General features: G+C 51.4%; 2 protein-coding genes and 1 non-coding gene across 7 annotated transcripts; 1 reads left to right on the forward strand and 2 right to left on the reverse strand.

The window, feature by feature from the left end:
* Positions 1–9,721: 9,721 nt before the first annotated feature.
* On the reverse strand, positions 9,722–9,792 carry Trnag-gcc (transfer RNA glycine (anticodon GCC)). Its single transcript has one exon. It is a non-coding gene; the product is annotated as a tRNA-Gly (tRNA).
* A 67-nt stretch (positions 9,793–9,859) lies between these two features.
* Positions 9,860–13,992, forward strand: LOC124967389 (heterogeneous nuclear ribonucleoproteins C1/C2-like). Of its 5 annotated transcripts, XM_047529641.1 has the most exons (7): positions 9,862–10,182; positions 10,636–10,698; positions 10,942–10,998; positions 11,081–11,226; positions 11,383–11,499; positions 11,952–12,094; positions 13,374–13,992. In XM_047529641.1, exons 4-7 carry the CDS (start codon positions 11,082–11,084, stop codon positions 13,410–13,412), a joined length of 444 nt encoding a protein of 147 aa, XP_047385597.1. In that variant the 5' UTR covers positions 9,862–10,182; positions 10,636–10,698; positions 10,942–10,998; position 11,081; the 3' UTR covers positions 13,413–13,992. The 5 variants fall into 5 exon arrangements, with proteins under 5 accessions (XP_047385599.1, XP_047385600.1, XP_047385597.1 ...); XM_047529643.1 differs by lacking the exon at positions 10,636–10,698 and having other exon boundaries at positions 9,860–10,182; positions 11,938–12,094; XM_047529644.1 differs by lacking the exon at positions 10,636–10,698 and having other exon boundaries at positions 9,860–10,182; positions 11,386–11,499; positions 11,938–12,094.
* Positions 13,993–14,794: 802 nt separating this feature from the next.
* Positions 14,795–16,142, reverse strand: Exosc6 (exosome component 6). The gene has a single exon (XM_047527735.1). It carries the CDS (start codon positions 16,060–16,062, stop codon positions 15,244–15,246), a length of 819 nt encoding a protein of 272 aa, XP_047383691.1. The 5' UTR covers positions 16,063–16,142; the 3' UTR covers positions 14,795–15,243.
* Positions 16,143–17,348: the final 1,206 nt, after the last annotated feature.

Here is a 17,348-nt window from a genome sequence, read left to right on the forward strand (position 1 = left end):
GGGTATCATTTCAACTTAATTTTTTTTTTTTTTTTTGCTGTCTCGACGGGTTTAATCAAGGGCATGGGAGAAGCTCCGCTGTGCCCTGACTCTGAGCGCGGGCACACGCTGGACCTTCACACAGATGTCCCTAACAATATCAACCACTTACAAAGGAGGAAGCTGGTTCTTTCAATTGTTCGGTTCAGAGAGCCCCCAGCTACAGATCCCTACCCAAAAAGCTGCTCAAGGACGCCTGCGGGTCAACTTGCCCTCCGCCTCCATTGCCTCATGGGAGACAGGAAGAGCCCTGCTCTCCCCGCCTTGGTTCTGCCAGGTACCAACCATTGGTCGCAACTCTTTACCCAGGACAAAGAACACCAATTCGCCGCAAGATCCGCTAACACACTGCGGACAAAGGCTTCTTGTGCCCTTGGGAGCCAAGTCCGCGCACGCGCAGTTGCAGGGTCCCAAGCCCCGCCTCGCGGTCCCGGCCCCGCCCCCCAGGCCCTGGAGGGCTTCCACTGCCCAAGAGCCAGTCACTGCCTCCGGGTCCGCGGCTCCCCGGGGACACGGCCCCTGCCCCTCTAGCTGAGCCGCGCGTTTGTCACCTGGCCAAAGTCCTTCCTCGGGGCGCCGGATGAAGGTGGCATGTCGGGGTGGGCCCCCGCAGGTGGCATGATGCTTTTTGCATCCTGAGGCGTGTCCAAGAAGAGTGCGTCCTGCGCGCGCCCTCTGGGGTAGGGGGATGGCCCGGACGCGCGCCCGCCGAGACCACCGGCTGCAGGAAAGGCTGGGCGGCGAATCCCAGACACTCCCACCCCAACACCACGCCCAGTGGGCGCTGTGAACCCGCAGATGCTAGTGGGCGCTGGGCAGGTGTAGACCCGGGTGCGGAAAGACCTGCCTGCGGCTCCAGCAGGGGTGCATCCAGTCACCTCCGAAGTCCTCATTCGCCTAAGGTGTTGGGAGGTGGTGCCATCGAAGGCATAGTATCCTGGGCAACCCGGCTCGCTCCGTGCTTCCTCCCTTAGGTTTTCATTGCTTCTGTCTGGCACTCCTGGCCCTTATAACAGCATGGCCAACACTCAAAGTACAAAATACAGTTTTATGCAACCAGCAGAGATTGGTTAAATGATCAGATGGTGATGCAGTAGTAAATTCTGGAAATTTTGCAAGACCCGATTTACCAGGTATCTGCTACCTCCGTGGTAGTTTACTTTTGCAGTGCTGGAGATGGAACCCAGGCCCCCACCTACCTAGGCAAGTGCTTTGCCACTGACTACACCTCCAGCTTTGGAGCTAGTTCTTTAAAAGTCCCAGCCTAGCAGGAGTGTAGTGGCAGTCACCTGTAATCCCAGAGACTCAGGAGGCTTATGCAAAAGGATTATAAGTTTGAGGCCAGCCTCAGCAATTTAGCAAGACCCCGTCTGGAAAAAAAAAAAAAAAAAAACAAAAAAAAACAAAACAAAAAAACCTGGGGATATAGTGTGTGGTAGATAGGGTTCAATCTCTAGTATCCCCTACCGCCCCCCCCCAAAAAAGTTCCAGCCTGTGTTTACCTTCCCCAGGGGAAAGAGGGAAGCAAAGCCAACAGAGTGGATGAGTATGACCATAACTCAGAATGAGAACCAGCTGGTCTCCAGGGAGAGAGGAAATATGGAACAAGCCTGCCAGACTTTCCAGGAGAAACGAAGCCCATTCCTGAGGTTTTGCCCAGAACTGGACGGTGAACCCCTTGCAGTGCCTTCTGGCTCAAATTGGTGTTCTAAACCTGGTTCTAGAAGGCATAGCTCTCTCTCTCGGTCACCAATGTGGTGCTTTGTGTATATATTTTGACTGCAAAATTTAAAACATAGCCAACATGGTGATGCAAACCTGTAATCCCAGCAGCTCAGGAGGCTGATGCAGGAGGATTGTGAGTTCAAAGCCAGCCTCAGAAATTTAGTGAGGACCTAAGCAACTTAATGAGACCCTGTCTCTAAATAAAATATAAAAAAGGACTGAGGATGTAGTTCAGTGATTAAGTGCCCCTGGGTCCAATCCGTGGTACCAAAAACAAAAACAAAAAAAAAACTTTAAAACATATGCCTTGGCTGGGTTGTAGCTCAGTGGTGGAGCACTTGCCTGGCATGTGTGAGGCCCTGGGTCCAATAGTTAGCACCACATAAAAGTGCACAAACAAAAAAACCCATGTGCCTCCTCTGTGTATTCACTTACATATTGTCTCCATGTACTACAGTACTAAAATATTATGTACATCATGAAAGAGACACAAATAAAAATTTTAAAGGGTAAATATAAAGATGAATGTAGGGCTGGAGTTATAACTCAGTGGTAGAGCACTTGCCTAGCGCATGCAAAGCACTGGGTTCGATCCTCAGCACTACATAAAAATAAATAAAGTGAAGGTATTGTGTCCATCTACAATTTTAAAAATATAAAAAATAAATAAAAATAAAGATGAATGTAAACATGCAATATTCTCATTGTGTACCCAGAGAGACTGCCATGTGTTATGTTTGGAAAGTGATCCTTGCTCTCTGGAGACCTAGGGAATATAGTCCTCGCAGCCAAGGTGCCCAAAGATGGAGGTAGTCATTGGCATTGCCTTCCTATGGTCATTGGCACAACTACCTGCCCAACAGATTTTGACTTCAGTGTGATCTTTGTACTCTTCTATGACAGGAGGAACTAACTCCCTCAAAGCTATGTCTTAGATGAATGCTTTGTTCTTGGGGATCACAGGATTAACTGTCTTGCCATGGGCTGCTGGCATCCTGTCCCTTAATACTAGCTGGATTTCCACGGTCCTGTGGTCACTTACCAGCCTGAGATTGCGCCTATTTCTTTCAGGGCTTCTTGCTTCATTCACTCCTGGTCCTATTTTTGTCTAAATTAAAGTTGTCAGTTTAAACCACAGAAATTGGGGTTAGAACAGTGACTCAGTGGCAGAGCACTGGCCTGGTACATGTGAGGCCCTGGGTTCAATCCTCAGCACCACATAAAAATAAAATAAAGGTATTGTGCCCATCTACAACTAAAAAAGATATTTTTAAAAAACACAGAAGGTAATTCTGGCAACTCTAAGTAGAAATGAGTTTGTGGAAAATATTTGTTAGTGCCCAGGAGATCTGGAAGGGGAGGAGAATCAGTTCTGGAAGAGCTCACCTAGTAGAACTGTCTGGTGAAGACCCTACTGCCTCTGCTGGGCATAGAGTTACAAGAGGCACCACAGAAGGGGACAAAGATGCCACCATCTTTGAAAGCTATGTAGCTGCTTCTGCCACCAATTGCTGAACTGCTGCTTCCCATCAGCAACTTTATTTCAAAGTGGGATCGGTGGATCTGCATGAAGGAACTAAGCCATATTTCCAGCCCTAGTTGCTAGGAAGACTGGGAAAGCAAAGCAGAAAGGGGCATTTTCAGCTTCTTTCATGAAAGACAGCTCTGTCTCAAAGTTTGGGATTACCACAGAACAGGAAAAGGGCTTGGATATAGGGCAGCCAAGAGTGACTCATATTCATTGCAAGAAGCCCCTGGTACCTCCAGGACTTAGGACCACAGTGCTTGTGTTAGCAGGCTGCCCTCCCCCTGGCCCACCACTACACACACACTAGCCAAGGACTTACCAGCCATTGGATGCTGTGTAGAGTGGAGTGGAGACATAATGGTGTAGTCCCATGCAAAGGCTCTGCAATAAATTATCCAATTTCTTGGAACAATATAGCAGTTGTGAGGGAGGGGATGGAGATCTCATGACTCCTCTCTACTTGCTGTCCAAGTGGGCCTGGACACATCCAATAACTTCTCTGAAAGATAGGAGTAGTCATAGCATCTACCTGTGAGGTTGCTGTGAGAGTAAATGAAATAACAGATGTAATGTTAATAGCACAATGCAAGGCAAAAAATAGGAATTCACTGGGCACCTGTGTGCATACCTGTAATCCCAGCTCCTCCAAGGCATGTGCCACAGAGCCTAGTTACTTGCAATCTTTAATACTGAAGATGAGAAAATAACCCTATCCTTTCTTCCTAGGAGCAGTTTGAAATAAGTTGACTATATTCTGTCCATCAGATGAATTCAGGGTGGGCACATTTGGGAGTCAGCTCAGTGAACTCCAGGGAGACCAGTTGTTTGATATGTCCGCCTCTTTCTGCTTTCCTCTTTTTTCCTTGTTCTTGTCCTTATCTTGGTTTGGCCTCATATTTTTGCTCTTTTGCTTTCTTCACACCTGACTGCTGACCTCCTGTGTCTCTGAGTCATCTTCTGTCTTTCGTCTCGTTTCCTATTCGCTAACAGTCCTACCTACCACATTCCATGCAGTCAAACATTCATAGTAGAGGGAATGCAAGAGGGTGTGTCTCTTAGGATTCTTCTAGGGGGCTTTGTGAGCAGTTAATATGGAACAAAGACCTCCAGCCCACTTCTGGACGTGTGCATCAGTAATGGTTAGTTTATTTATTCAGCAGCTATCAATTGAGCACCTACTACATGACTGGCCTTGAATCAGCAGAGAGGATACAGCATTATTAGCATTCCTCATCTTCTCCCCTGGTGTGGATCTGTCTTCTCCAGTGGAAAATGGTGAAAAAGAGGAACCAGGAGATGATTGGCCTGAGGGTCCATTCATGACATGACATTCCCATAGTGGTACACAAATGGCTACATCACTTGACTTCTCAGTCCTCCCTTGAACCAGCTTCAGCTGACTTGTGACTTCAAACCCACACATCTCTTTGATGTAGTTGAAAAAAGTGAATGAAATAAGAATTGCCTGGCACGTGGAGTCCCCCAAGGCCTGCTAGAGTAGGCAGTTGGGAAGCTGGTTGGATCTCCACACATACCATTTTTATTTCCTTTGACCTTCTTGTGACCTAAAAATGTGCTTTCTTGCATTTGTTCTGTTCCCAACACAATTGAAAATTTCTCTGTTCTTAGGTCACTTTTTGGGATTGAGTGAGTTTCCCCACTGGTTAGTGGACATTGACTGATGTGGAGTTATGATGCTGGAGAAAAGCACAGGTGAACATTAGGCTTTCTGGAAAGATTCCTTGCTTAGGAATCAAGAAGCTTGGGTTATGAATCCATTTCTGCTTCCCTGGACCTCTGTTTACTAGTATGAGAAATGGGAAAAAAAGATCTTTGTTCTTGCTGGGCCAAGTGACAGTACACTTCTGATCCCAGTGGCTCAGGAGGCTGAGACAGGAGGATTGAGAGTTCAAACCCAGCCCTAGCAATGGTGAGGCACTAAGTGACTCAGTGAGAACCTGTCTCTAAATAAAATAGAAAAAAGGGTTGGGAATGTGGCTCAGGGGTTGAGTGCCCCTTAGTTCAATTCTCGGTACCAAAAAAAAAAAAAAAAAAAAAAAAAAAAAAAAAAAAAAAAAAACTTTTTCTCCCCCTATTTCTCAGGGTTCTTGTTCAAAATATGAACAGACTTTGAAAAGTATAAGCCACCCTACACCATTCTAGAAAGGGACTACTTCTGTTTGTTCTGAGGTAGGAATGAGAAGAGGAAGAGGTGAATTAGAGGGTGGGCACAGAAAGGACAGGCTCTTCTTTGTGGTGCGGTTCATACTGCAGAACTCCCTGTGGAGTCAGGCTGCAGGTGGAATGTAGCTGAGATCCAGTAGCTCAGTGTTGGGGTGATTTATATGCTGTCCCTACCTGCCCACTGAGGTTCCTAGTCTGGCAGGGAGGACTGGATTGAGAGGGCCACAGCAGAGTCAAGAGCCCTATATCACTCAGAGCAAAGGCAGTGATTCCTAAGACAGATATGAACACTGCAGGGGGCAGAGCCTCAAGGAACCTTCCAGCTCATCCACTTCAGGTAGCTTGGTGGAGGCTGAGGCACAGGACCAGCTATGTAATTTGTAGGGCCTGATACAGAATGAAAATTCAAGGCTTTTGCTCAAAAACTTTTAAGAATTTCAGGGTGATGACAGAGGAGCACACAGTAAGCACAATGTCCGTCTTTTTTTTTTTGTTTTTTTTTTCTTGCGGTGCTGGGGATCGAACCCAGGGCCTGTGCTACAATGTCTGTCTGAATGAGGGTCCTCTACGATGGCACAGCTTGCACACCCACAAGCCTGCCCTGCACTTGGAATATAGGAATGGTGTCCTACCTGTCCTTGCCGTCATTGCACACAAGGGAGCTGAGGCAGAGGAGCCCCTTGGGCTGGAGGGTCCTGACTCACGGTTGTCCATGGTTTCACTAGCAACCAGCACGTTCCTTGCCCCAGATATGACCTCAAATGTTGTTGCAGAAACCCATCCTCTTGGTAATATTATGGCCACTCAGTTGCCTACTGGGTCATAAGCGATCTGGGGTTGGTCCTAAGCCAAACACAGCTCCAGACCTCTCTGTCCAAATGGTAAGGGGGAATCCAGGGTCCTCAGCACCCTCCTCCCAAGGTTGCCCAAAATCCTCAGTCCATCGAACTCAGCCAGCCCCACACATGTCCCAGGGGGAGCCTCCACCCCACTGTTCTAAGTGGAGATGTGGCCCTTCGGCCAGCAGCACTGATAGCCAGGGTGATGGCCCTCGTGGAGCCCTGCTCTCTGCTTCCTTGGGCCCAAGGCATCCATTACAAACTGGCCTGAAGAATTTAGTCTTCTTTTCTCCCTTCCCTACCTGTCCCCTTCCCCCTTTCCCTCCCCTCCCCTCTCAGGTACTGGGGATTGAACCCAAGGACACTTTACCACTGAGCCAAATCCCCAACCCTTTTTAATTATTATTTTTTTGAGACAGGGCCTCACTAAGTTACTGAGGCTGGCTTTGAACTTGCCATTCTCTTACCTCAGCCTCCCTCAACTCGGGGATTACAGGCGTGTGCCATAGCATCCAGCTATATTTTCTTCTTAAATACTTAAATGTATTCTCCTAAGACTTAGCAGATACACTTATTTGGCAACCATGAAATACTACTTAAACCTCCTTTTTTAAAAAATGTGGATGAAGGACTTCTAATTTGTACTTCAAATCTGTTAAATTCACTTTAATAGAATTTCATAAAGATTACTGGCCTCTCGCTTCACCAAGAGTTGGGATTTCCTCTTCCTATGAGCATTCAAGTTCCAGAGCTCATCCCAGAGCTGGGTACCTAGTGTGCCTTCCACATCTTGTTTTGTGCCTTTTGCCTTTCTGTGTTGCTTCTGAGTTCAAGGTAAATAATCTGAGCTTGGGGTCAAGAGATTTGTTTGTCTGAGGGCAACACTTTTTTTAACTTGAGACTTGCTTCTCACTCTAAGCCACTCTGGCTCTTTCAGTGACAGCTGGCAAGGGGCTTAGTACAGAGGCAGGTGTGGGGCGTGGGCTTGGCAGCGAGCAAGCAGGCCAGTGTGCAGGCAGACAGGCTGACGGACGGTTCTTATCCTGGGCCGGCAGCAGGAGGACACTCAAGAAGTAACCCAGACTAGGACTGGGTGTCTCCTTAGAGGACACAAGGATCACAGGCAAACCCTCTCCCACCTTTTGACAGTACCACCCCCAGTTACAGGGCCTGAGCAATGGGGTTGATTGACTGAGGGTATAGGTCTGAAGGAAGCAGTAGCCTCCTGTTTCCCAAATTTCTGGAGTATTTTTGTTCTGAAGTGTGCCAAAGGGTCTGTCTCTCTGTCTAGGGCCACCTCTAGGATGAACTCCTGGAGCCTGATGCCTGTCCTTGGGTAGGGGGTCTGGGTCCCTTGGAGGCCAGGCTAGGCTGCCCATTGATGGACTGGTTGTCCGCCTTCCCTCCAGAGCTGAAGAGTAGGGCCCTGTTTGCAGGTGCTCCCTCTCCCCTCCCACAGCACCCCTGCCTTTGTTCCTTCACCTCCGCCCCACTCTCCATCTCTCTCTTTAGATTTGGACATGGCTCGAGAACCCAGGTCCAGCCCGGCCCGGTCAGGCCAGAAGAGGCAGCAGGGAACAGCCATCTTTTGGTGAGTCTGCCTCATGACTGGCTAGGGAGGGAGACTGGTTGCTGACTTGTCTAGGTTCTCCCTGGACAGGACAAGAACTCCAAGTGGGTCCATAAGTATACTGCCCACACCACGCTGCTCATCCTGGTGAGACGGTTCCTTGTTCCTCAGCCTCAGGAAACTGACTTAGCACATTTCAGTACTTTTTCTAGTCAACTAACCTGGTGCTGGTGGGGCAGGGTGCTCCTTCTCTGTTCTGGAGCCAGGCCTAGTCTTTTGAGGGCAAGCTCACTTGTGGAAGTTGAGGACTTTTTCCAGGTATAAACATTTGAAAAGTAGTGAATGGAAACCTTCGGTATGACATCTTGCCCCTAACTTGGGAAACTTACTGCAATATTTTGGTGGTGTGGGAACTGAACCCAGCCAGCACTTCCCACATGCTTGGTGAATGAGTTCTACCACTGAGCTTCCTGAGCCCATAAAGTAATTTTCAGGATCTTTAAACGTTTTCATAAAGGAGCTCACCAACGTTTTCTGGCAAACATACCATTTTTGCTGGTGTAAGGAGGGTATATTGAACTCCCATTGACCTCTTTGTCCCCTCAGCTGGGCATCTGCAAGGGCTGCAGTCAGCTTCAGGCCTTGATTGGGCACTTGGGAGATTTCTGCCTTGCTCTGAGGGGAGGTGGTTGCTCTTAGGAACAGCACAGCCGCAAACACCCCAGTATCGTGGTTCCAGTTACTTTTGGCATTCATTTTGGCTTATCTCTGGAAGTGGGATGGCAGGGTTGGGTGTGGGCTGCTCTGAGATGCCTCTGTACCTGCAGGTTGACTTCAAGAGTAATTAGACCAAATCTCTCCCTGCTAGCAGCAGTCTGAGTTGGTGTTACCTGCAGTGTAACAGTGTGAGCAACTTCTCACTGTTGTTTTTTGAGGCTGCTGAGTAGGTGTTTTTTTTTTTTGTTTTGTTTTGTTTAACTTCGCATTCTTTGGTGATGTAGACCTTATATGCCATGTGTTGGTTTGCCATCTTGTGTGCAAGACTCTCAGCTAGTCTGTTGAGAAGGTTTTGTGATCTTCTGTCTGTTGGAAGGTTAGTGGTTCTCTTAGTTATCACATGTGGTGTCTTTTGTTGTTGTTTTTGGTACTGGGGATTGAACCCATGGGCCCTGTACCACTGATCCACATCCCTAGCCCTTTTATTTTGTTCAATTTTGAGACAGGGTCTTGCTAATTTGCTGAGGTTGGCCTTCAACTTGCGATGCTCCTGTCTCAGGCTAGGTAGCTGTGATCACAGATGCGTGCCACTGTGCCAGACGCACACCAGGTTTTTTAACATGACCCTTTTGAGTCCGGATGAAGGCTCCTTCAGTTTTTCAGTTCTAGCTGCCTTCCTCGGAGTTCATATTTTCTGCTCCAGTTCTTTCCCCAGCAGCTTGAATCCAGGTCCCACCCGGGGCCACTTTGGGGTTGTGGTGGGGGCGGGGGCGGGGCCCTGGGGAGTGAGTGAGCCTGCCTGTCCTGAAGGAACTCAGTCTCCATTTCAAAGAGCCTCTGGGCTTTCAAGACCTGAGGCAGAGGTGGTCTGAAGTGTCCTCCTTCCTTAAGGCCCCAAACCCAATTTCCACCCTGCCTGACTCAGCATGAACCGCAGTTAGTAAAATTCTATTCTTTCACATGACCGGTTCCTGGCTACTCATAAAAATACCTTTAAAGTAGTAACTTTGCGAAACAGGAAGAAGGTTAAAGAGGTTGAAAACGACAAAAGAAAAAAAAAAAAAAAAGGAAAAGAGGCCAAAAATAACAAAGATTGAAAAAAAGAAAGTGAGAACCACGTGCATTGGCCGGGAATCGAACCCGGGCCTCCCGCGTGGCAGGCGAGAATTCTACCACTGAACCACCAATGCGCTGGTGCACAGAGCCCCTACGCTGAGGCCCAGGTGGTGGAAGGCAGGCATCCTTTGCGATCTGGCCTCTGCCCCGCCCTCTCGGTGGCGGAGACTGGTCATCTGGATCCTGATCACAGCACTCCTCCGGTCCCAAACCCCAAGTCGCCGGGAGGGAGCGGCGGTGGGATGGGATCTGCGCCGGCTCGCAGATCCTGTCTCCTCCTCCCATCCACCGGAATCGTCGGCAGCCCTGTGCTTCCTGGGCAATCCACGCAGGCCTCCTGAACCAGAAAGCGGGGTCGGCCTGCAGTCTGGGGACCCTGAGGACGAAGGGAAGGGCCAGCCAACCCTAGGAACCGCCCTCGGGGACCCCACAGACCTCGCCTATCCTGGGCTGGCCTGAGCTGCGTACGTGAGCAGTGCCAGCAAGTTGTTTCAGGACTTCTCTCCCCTCCCGCTTCTCTTATCCCCAGTTCCTCACCCTCCCCAGGCCTAGCGCTATAGGACCCGAAGCTCCTGCCGGTGTCCCCCCACAGACCCTTCCTCCCTGGCAGGAGAGACCCAGTTGTCTCTCTGAACGAATCCCACACCCTCCTGGCACCGCATACCTGAGTGCCCAGTGTGTGTGAGAAGGGGTGAAGTCAGCCAGTGTGTGCCTGGGTTCTTTCTGGAGCTTGTCCAGTTCCAAGGCCTGCAGCAAAGGGGCGGGTGACCTGGCTACAGCCCTGTCCTTGCCTGCTGACCCTGTCTGCTAGGCCTTGCATCCTAGCAATTACCACAGGAGGATTAAAGACTCTCACACTCCCACAGTGGCTGTAGGCTCTGATTTAACTCTTCCTTTGCATCCTTTGCCAAACTAAGATCCAGAACATCAACAGTGCCCAGCTTAGGCAGAGAAGCCTTTGGAGGGCCAGAAGCCTACAGGTGATTGACCCTTCCTGCCACCAGGAACCATTAGCTCCTCATCAGAGTCAAACCAGGGGAAAGCGGGTTTGCTGTGGTCTCTCAAAGTGACCTTGAGCAAGTCCCAAGGGGTTCTTCAGCTGGAGAATCCTGGAGCTCTAAGGAAGAGCTCCTTACTTCCACTTCCCCAACTAGGCACCAGGTAGAAACTCTGGCCCTCGACAGCGACAACCCCCCACCCCCATTTCCCATTTGTCTCTGCAGCAGCAGCAGTAACTACAACCTGAACTTCGAGCTACACAGAGAAGAAGTTCCCTACAGGTGATTGGGTCCTACTCCTGGGTCCTCTGGGGGAGCTGGTGATGCTGATTGGCCTGACTCCTTCTCTCTCCTGTCCCTATAGAATGTATGAATACCAGAGGATCCCTCCACTCATCAGCCAGGTGCCTTCCAAGATGAGAAGGACCCACGTGGGTATGGAAGTCAAGAACAGGTGCAGCCCCCACAAAGTTTCCAGGAATAACCACCTGTTCCCCAGGCAGATAAAGCGTGAGTAAGGGAACATAGATCTCACCTGTGGAGCTTGGGAGGAATTGAATGACCTTCCCACAATAAGGAGAGGTGCCAGCCCTCTGGTAGCACTGCCCTCAGCCCCTGTGGCCTCTGTGCCCAGGAGCTGAGGCACAACCCTGGTCCCTCTCCTAGCAGTTGGGACTGAGGAACTGCACTCCATCCGGGGGGAGCTGAGCCAGATCAAAGCCCAAGTGGACAGCCTGTTGGAGAGTCTGGAGCACATGGACCAGCAGAGGGACCATCCTGCAGGTCAGGCACCTGAGGGTGGGCCCAGGCCATGCTCTCAGCAGGCCCCAGCTTTTCCTGCTCCTGAAGATGCCAGGGCGCCAAGAGTTCTGCCTGGGGCTTTCCCTGTCTGCAGGCCTCCCTTCCCTGGAGTGCACCTCCCCTCTACTCTCTCTAGCTGTTCTTTTTTTTGTGGTGCTGGGGATCGAACCCAGGGCCTTGTGCTTGTAAGGCAAGCACTCTACTGACTGAGCTATCTCCCCAGCCCTTCTCTAGCTGTTCTTGATTGAAGGATGACTGTGGCTTCTGGGTGGTTCTGTCACCCCCACCTACTCAGCAGCTATCTGGAGCCAGAGCAGCATCCTGGCCCACCTGCTTCTTGCCCTCTCAAGCCCTAGATGCCCTTGATCAGTGCTGGACCCTGATGGGGTCAGCTGGAGTCTCCAACTCGACCCTTGACAGGCAACTCTGTACAGGAACAAAGGACAGTGAAGAGCACAGGAGCCCTGGTAGTGAGGGCTCCTCATGCAGAACTCCAGAGCCCCAGCAAGAGCCCAGCGGCCAGAAGGCCCATCTGGAGGCAGACAGCTCCGAGGGAAGCACAGACACCCAGCAGGCAGTGAGTGGTCTGCCCCTCTTCCCCCCTTGTATTTGGTCCTTCTGACCTCCTTGTGAGCAAGGGAGGGACTTGGATTTGCTGCACAATAGTGGGGTAGGGGCTAGCATATGACTTCAACTTGAGAAGTGCTCAAGAATGGGCCTGGCCCTCCATTTTAGCCACTCAGCTCAAGGCTCGATCAGTTAGGCTATACCAGGGGCTACTGCCAAGCAGCTGGGCACTTGGGTCCACTGCGAGCTGAAATATCATCTCCACCTGGAAGGCAGGAGGAATCTGAGCACTATAGAGGGAATGTCACAAATGTGTTCTATGGCCTCACAGCCCTTACATAAGAACCACTGGGTAAGCCTGTTAAAACCCAAATTTCTGCCCTCTCCCTGGTCCTACTCCCACCTACTCCCCCAGGGTCTTTGGGCTGTCTGAACAGCACCATGCTCCCCAGGGAAGCTGTGGCACAGTGGCATTCCTGGCTGGAGAAGATGGTCATTTGTTTAGTATTAAAGGACCTGAATATTACTGGTTCTCCCACACCCTCTCCTATGATTGGTCATCCTTAAGGTGGGCCAAGCCCATACTGCCTCTTGGGCCCTTTCGGCAAGGCCAGTGCTGCCAGGAAATTGGCCATAATAAGCTCCCTTCCTCCACCTACCCAGGTTCACCCTTGGCCTGCTGAGCTTAGGAGGCCTTTACTACAGCCTAGGACCTGGGTCACAACTGCCCTGGGATGAGAATGGGTTAGGTGGAGAAAATGTTTCCTTTTGCCTGCTGGTTCCGAGTTCCCAGGTCTCAGGAAGCATCAAATGGGGCTGAGAGCCGGGCACCGTAGTGCACGCTTGTAATCCCAGCAGCTTGGGAGGCTGACAGGAGGATCGGGAGTTCAAAGCCAGCCTCAGCAAAAGCGAGGTGCTAAGCAACTCAGTGAGACCCTGTCTCTAAATAAAATGTAAAATAGGGCTGGAGGTGTGGTTCAGTGGTTGAGTGCCCGAGTTCAATGCCTAGTACCAAAAAAAAAATAAATAAATAAATAAAAAAAAATGGGGGCGCTGGGGATGTAGCTAAGTGCTAGAGAAGCTCTGGGTCCAATTCCAAATGCCTACCACCCTCCAAAAAAAAAAAAAAAAAAAAAAAATCTAGAGTAGTCCTGGAGCTGCTAAAGCTCCCAAGACACAGGGGTGGGGGGCAGGGAGCAAACAGACTAGATGTTTGCAGATGGCCCTCTCCTAGTTCTACTCTGCCTCCCTGTCTTATCAGCCCATTTTACTTTTATTTTTTTCTACAGATGAAGAATCAAGCACCCTACCCAGAGGGCAGCCAGTAGGTGGAAACCCTTCCAGTCTCATCAGCTCCATGCACCCTTCCTTGCCTATTTCTTCAAAGGTTTCCCGGGAGCACCCAGGCAACTTGAAGCAACCATTTTGGAACTAGGGCAATGGAAGAAGAGGCACAGGTCAGGCAGGCCAGCTGGAGTCTCCCTGTAGTGGTGGTTCAGCTTTGGAGGTGGTTTCCAAATGAGCCCCTGGGGCTGGCAGGGTAGGGAGGGAGAACTGGGACAGACCAGCAGTAGCTCACCATTGTCATGAAGTTGAGGCCATCTTACAGGAGGATACTGCTCAGGTGCTCCCCACTCCCCATGAGCCACCAGTCACAGTAGTGTGGAGCACATGCTGCAGCCTGCCCAGCTTTCTCCAGCAACAGCAGTGAAACACTTGTGTGCCTCCAGTCTGACACTACGCTGTAAGATCCTGTGTGCCCCACCTAACCCCTTTTGGTTCCTGATTTGCCACCTGCTCTATAAAGTCATGCTTCAGAATAGGGGTAAAATTTTGGGGTCCAGTGTCATAGTTTCTTGCTAGTATGACACCACATATTTCAGATTTGCTTATGTATTGTCAGAAGGGGAAAAATAAAATTTGTATTTGTCCTTTCTGGTTAGGGATTCTTATTGCGGTCTCAACTTTATTCTGGTCCTTAGACTGCCCAAGGCAGTCAGAAGAGAGGCTGAGCAGGTCCTTGAGACACTCAAATTTCAAAGTTCATACCAAACTGGGGTATAGAGAGGAACAAGTTGCCTAACCTCCTGAACTAGTCTTACCTAGTTTCCTTCAATCCAGGCCTGAACAGAGTGAAGACCCCAACTTCATGGGCTGTTAGGCCAGCTCTGCCCTATTGAATAGGTTGTATCTAGCCTGGTCTCTCTCTTGGTATCTAGGCTCACTCTTGGCGATGCATCGGTCCTCTCCCCAGGCCACACTGCTCGGGGTCTTGCTCCCAGGGGCACCAGATGAAGGCAGCCCTGGACCCCACTTCTCACCAGCAATGGAGGCCTCTGGTTATGCTGCTTAATTAACCAAGAAAGGAGGAGACCCTGCTTCCACCTAAAGCACAACCCTTTCCAGATACCCAACCCTGAGTAGGGGTGCACCCAGGGCCATTCAACTTTCCCTGTTCTTGTCGCATTTCAGCAGCTGCCCCAACTCTGTTATTGAGAGGCAGCCTCTCCTCCTTCAAAGCACCACAACTCCTGCTGCTACTTCAGTATTTCAGCCCGTTTCTCCTGCTCGCATTGGCCTAAGGGACAGGAAATATTTAAGATGGTGTTGTGCCAAGCCCTTGACATCGGGTAGAAGCCTCACTACTCAGCTCAGTAGAGCCTTGGTCTTTGAAATTCTGTACCAAAAAGAACCACAAAAGACGTTTATAAGACATAAAAAAGTTTTTTGTTATGTTTTAGCTTAGATATTGAGGCACAGCCCCCTTGTCCATCTTCTGAAAAGTAGCCCAGTTATATTGGAAGGAGTCAATAGCTGGCCTATACAGGGTTCATCTCTTAAAAGGCCATAGCTCCAGGTCTCATCTTCCAGATAAGTCCAGCTGAAGTCCTTTCCAACTTGGGAGTAAGGCTATTTTCATAAGTTTGTTCAATTGGGTCATAACTGGGCGCCAGCTCAAGTAGCAAAGTCCCTTTAATAAAACAGTTTGTAAAAAGTCACTCCAACACAGCTGTCCAGTACATCGGTTCATATGTACATGTCCCCACCTCCTCTCCTGTGTTCCTGCTTCTTAGCTGGGTGGAGGCAGGAGACAGACTGCACAGGTCCTTCACGGACAGCAGCAGCAGCACTCCATACATCGTTGCTCAGGCTTAGGACTCAGGACGGGGAGGCGGCGCTCCTCCGGCGGGCTGCCCGCACCAGGCACTGCTGCAGCACCGGGTACAGGCGCTGGCAGCCCTCGAGACCCAGGCGCAAGGCCTCGGCCCAGCTCTCTGTCTGGCCGCCCTCCCCGCTGCCTAGCAGCCCGGCCACCTGATTGAGCACCGGCATGAGCGCCACGGTGAGCCCGGCGGCGGCACGCTCCTCCTCGAGCCGCGTGGGGTCTAGCAGCCAGGTGGGCGCGGGTCCCGGCGCGAGGCTCAGGCCGCAGCCCACCACCAGGTCGTACATCTCAATTCCCGCGTCCGCCAGGGCAAGTGCCGCGGCCGTGAGCGCGGCGGCCAGCGCGGAGCCGCCGTCCTCCAGCAGCAGCGCCGACACCTCGAGCTGCGCGCGCGGATAGCGCCCCAGGCGCACTGCCGGCTCCAGCGCCTCCTGCAGCGCCAAGGCCAACTCGCGCTCCTCGCCGCCGCCCGGGGGCGCGCGGCGTCGGCGGCCGGAGAAGGGTGCGCGGCGAAAGTCGCAGAGCAGGCGACCGCGCAGCGCGGCCGGGGCCTCGCCGCCCGCTCCGGCAGGGCCACTGCCGCGCTCGCCGCCCTCGGCCTGGCGCGGGCCAGACACGGCGCACAACACCTTGGTGCCTCCTGCCTCCAGGTAGGCCGAGCCCTTGGCCTGGCTCAGAAGCCCGGCGCGCGCGTACACAGGCCGCAGCCGCGTCGGGTCGCGGGCGGCAGGCGGCTCATCCTCGTCGGCCGCGTACAGCTGCGGTGGCTGGGACTCCTCCGGTCCGCGGATACGGCGGTGGTCTCCAGGCATGGCAGCGCCTGGAGTGCGAGCCGCTTCCGCCCGCCGCCTAGCCTCGCGCGCCGGCTCTTCCGCCAGCTTAAAGACGCGCGCCTGGGCGAGGGCTGTCGGGATAGCAGCAGGTGCGGACGGCCACACTGCCCCCTGGCGGCATGGAGGGAGAACGGCGAGCGCCACCGCGAGCGGGTGGCTAGGAAGCCCAGGGCTGGCAGGCTGGATGGACAGACCCTGCAGAACTGCCAGGAGAGACCCGCTGATCTCGAGTCTCCAGGCCAGGATGTAAGTCTTCTTTTCCTGCGAAGGTGGCAATTATCTTAATTTTGCACTCGTATGACACTTTTATGGGTTTGTCCAAGGCAAGGACTTTTTGTTCCTTTATTCCTGTACCCAGTGCCCTAGTTGGCATACTTTAATGAATGGATGGAATGTCTCTCTTCCTGCACTGGGCACTACACAACGTAGTCTTTCAATCCCTAACTCCTTGTCTGGCATGTGCTACTTTGAGCCAGGACCCCAGCTCCCTCCCTCTTTCTCATACCCTAAGGGAGGAAGGCCCCTTTCTTGAAGCATAGACCTGCTCCTCCTTCAACCCTGTGGGCAGGGCCAAGAGTGACCCTTGGCCCCAGGACCAGTCAGCTGTATCGAGGAACTGGCACAGGCAAGTTATACCTTTACCTCCCACATATTGATTCTAAACTGCAGTTTAGACTTAGACCAACTGAATTTAGAGCCAGACCAGGGTCTTTATCCTCACTGATCATGTTTGGGTCAAGGAAGTGGGAATGGGGTAGTAACTGGAGTGAGGGAGGCCATGCTGCATCCTGAATACTTCCCATAGGAGACCACCTGACTTCACAGCAGCAGCTTCGAAGGGAGGGGGAGGAAGGACATGGTCCTAAGACGTAGAGAGGTTCTCTCAAGAGAAGCTCCAAGAAAGGCATTTCTCTACTTCCGTCACCGGGTAGATTTTTTCTTGTTTGCAGTGCTGGGGATGGAACCCAGGGCCTCTGCCTACTAGGCAAGTGCTCTACCACTGATCTACATGCACAGCCCTAGGTCATGTTTATTGTTTTTCTTGCTGGACTGAGGATTGAACCTGGGGCACTCTACCACTGAGCCACATCCCCAGTCCTTTTTGACATGGTCTTCCTAAGTTGCTGAGGCTGGTCTCAAATTTACAATTCTCTTGCTTCAGCTTCCTACATAGCTGGGATTACAGATGTGTGCCATCACATCTGGCTCACTTCTACTGAATTATTAATACCTGTCTCTATCTCACCCCACATAGTTTGCCTCCA

The sequence above is a fragment of the Sciurus carolinensis genome, chromosome 16, assembly GCF_902686445.1.
Source record: "Sciurus carolinensis chromosome 16, mSciCar1.2, whole genome shotgun sequence".
Classification (NCBI taxonomy): domain Eukaryota; kingdom Metazoa; phylum Chordata; class Mammalia; order Rodentia; family Sciuridae; genus Sciurus; species Sciurus carolinensis.

Excerpts from the sequence above, each read along its gene's own strand:
- LOC124967389 (XM_047529641.1), top strand. The coding sequence starts at position 11,082 with ATGTATGAATACCAGAGGATCCCTCCACTCATCAGCCAGGTGCCTTCC. Across the intron at positions 11,500-11,951 it reads GCAGAGGGACCATCCTGCAG|GAACAAAGGACAGTGAAGAG; the intron begins GTCAGGCACCTG and ends AACTCTGTACAG. Across the intron at positions 12,095-13,373 it reads GCACAGACACCCAGCAGGCA|ATGAAGAATCAAGCACCCTA; the intron begins GTGAGTGGTCTG and ends TTTTTTCTACAG.
- Exosc6 (XM_047527735.1), bottom strand. The coding sequence starts at position 16,062 with ATGCCTGGAGACCACCGCCGTATCCGCGGACCGGAGGAGTCCCAGCCA.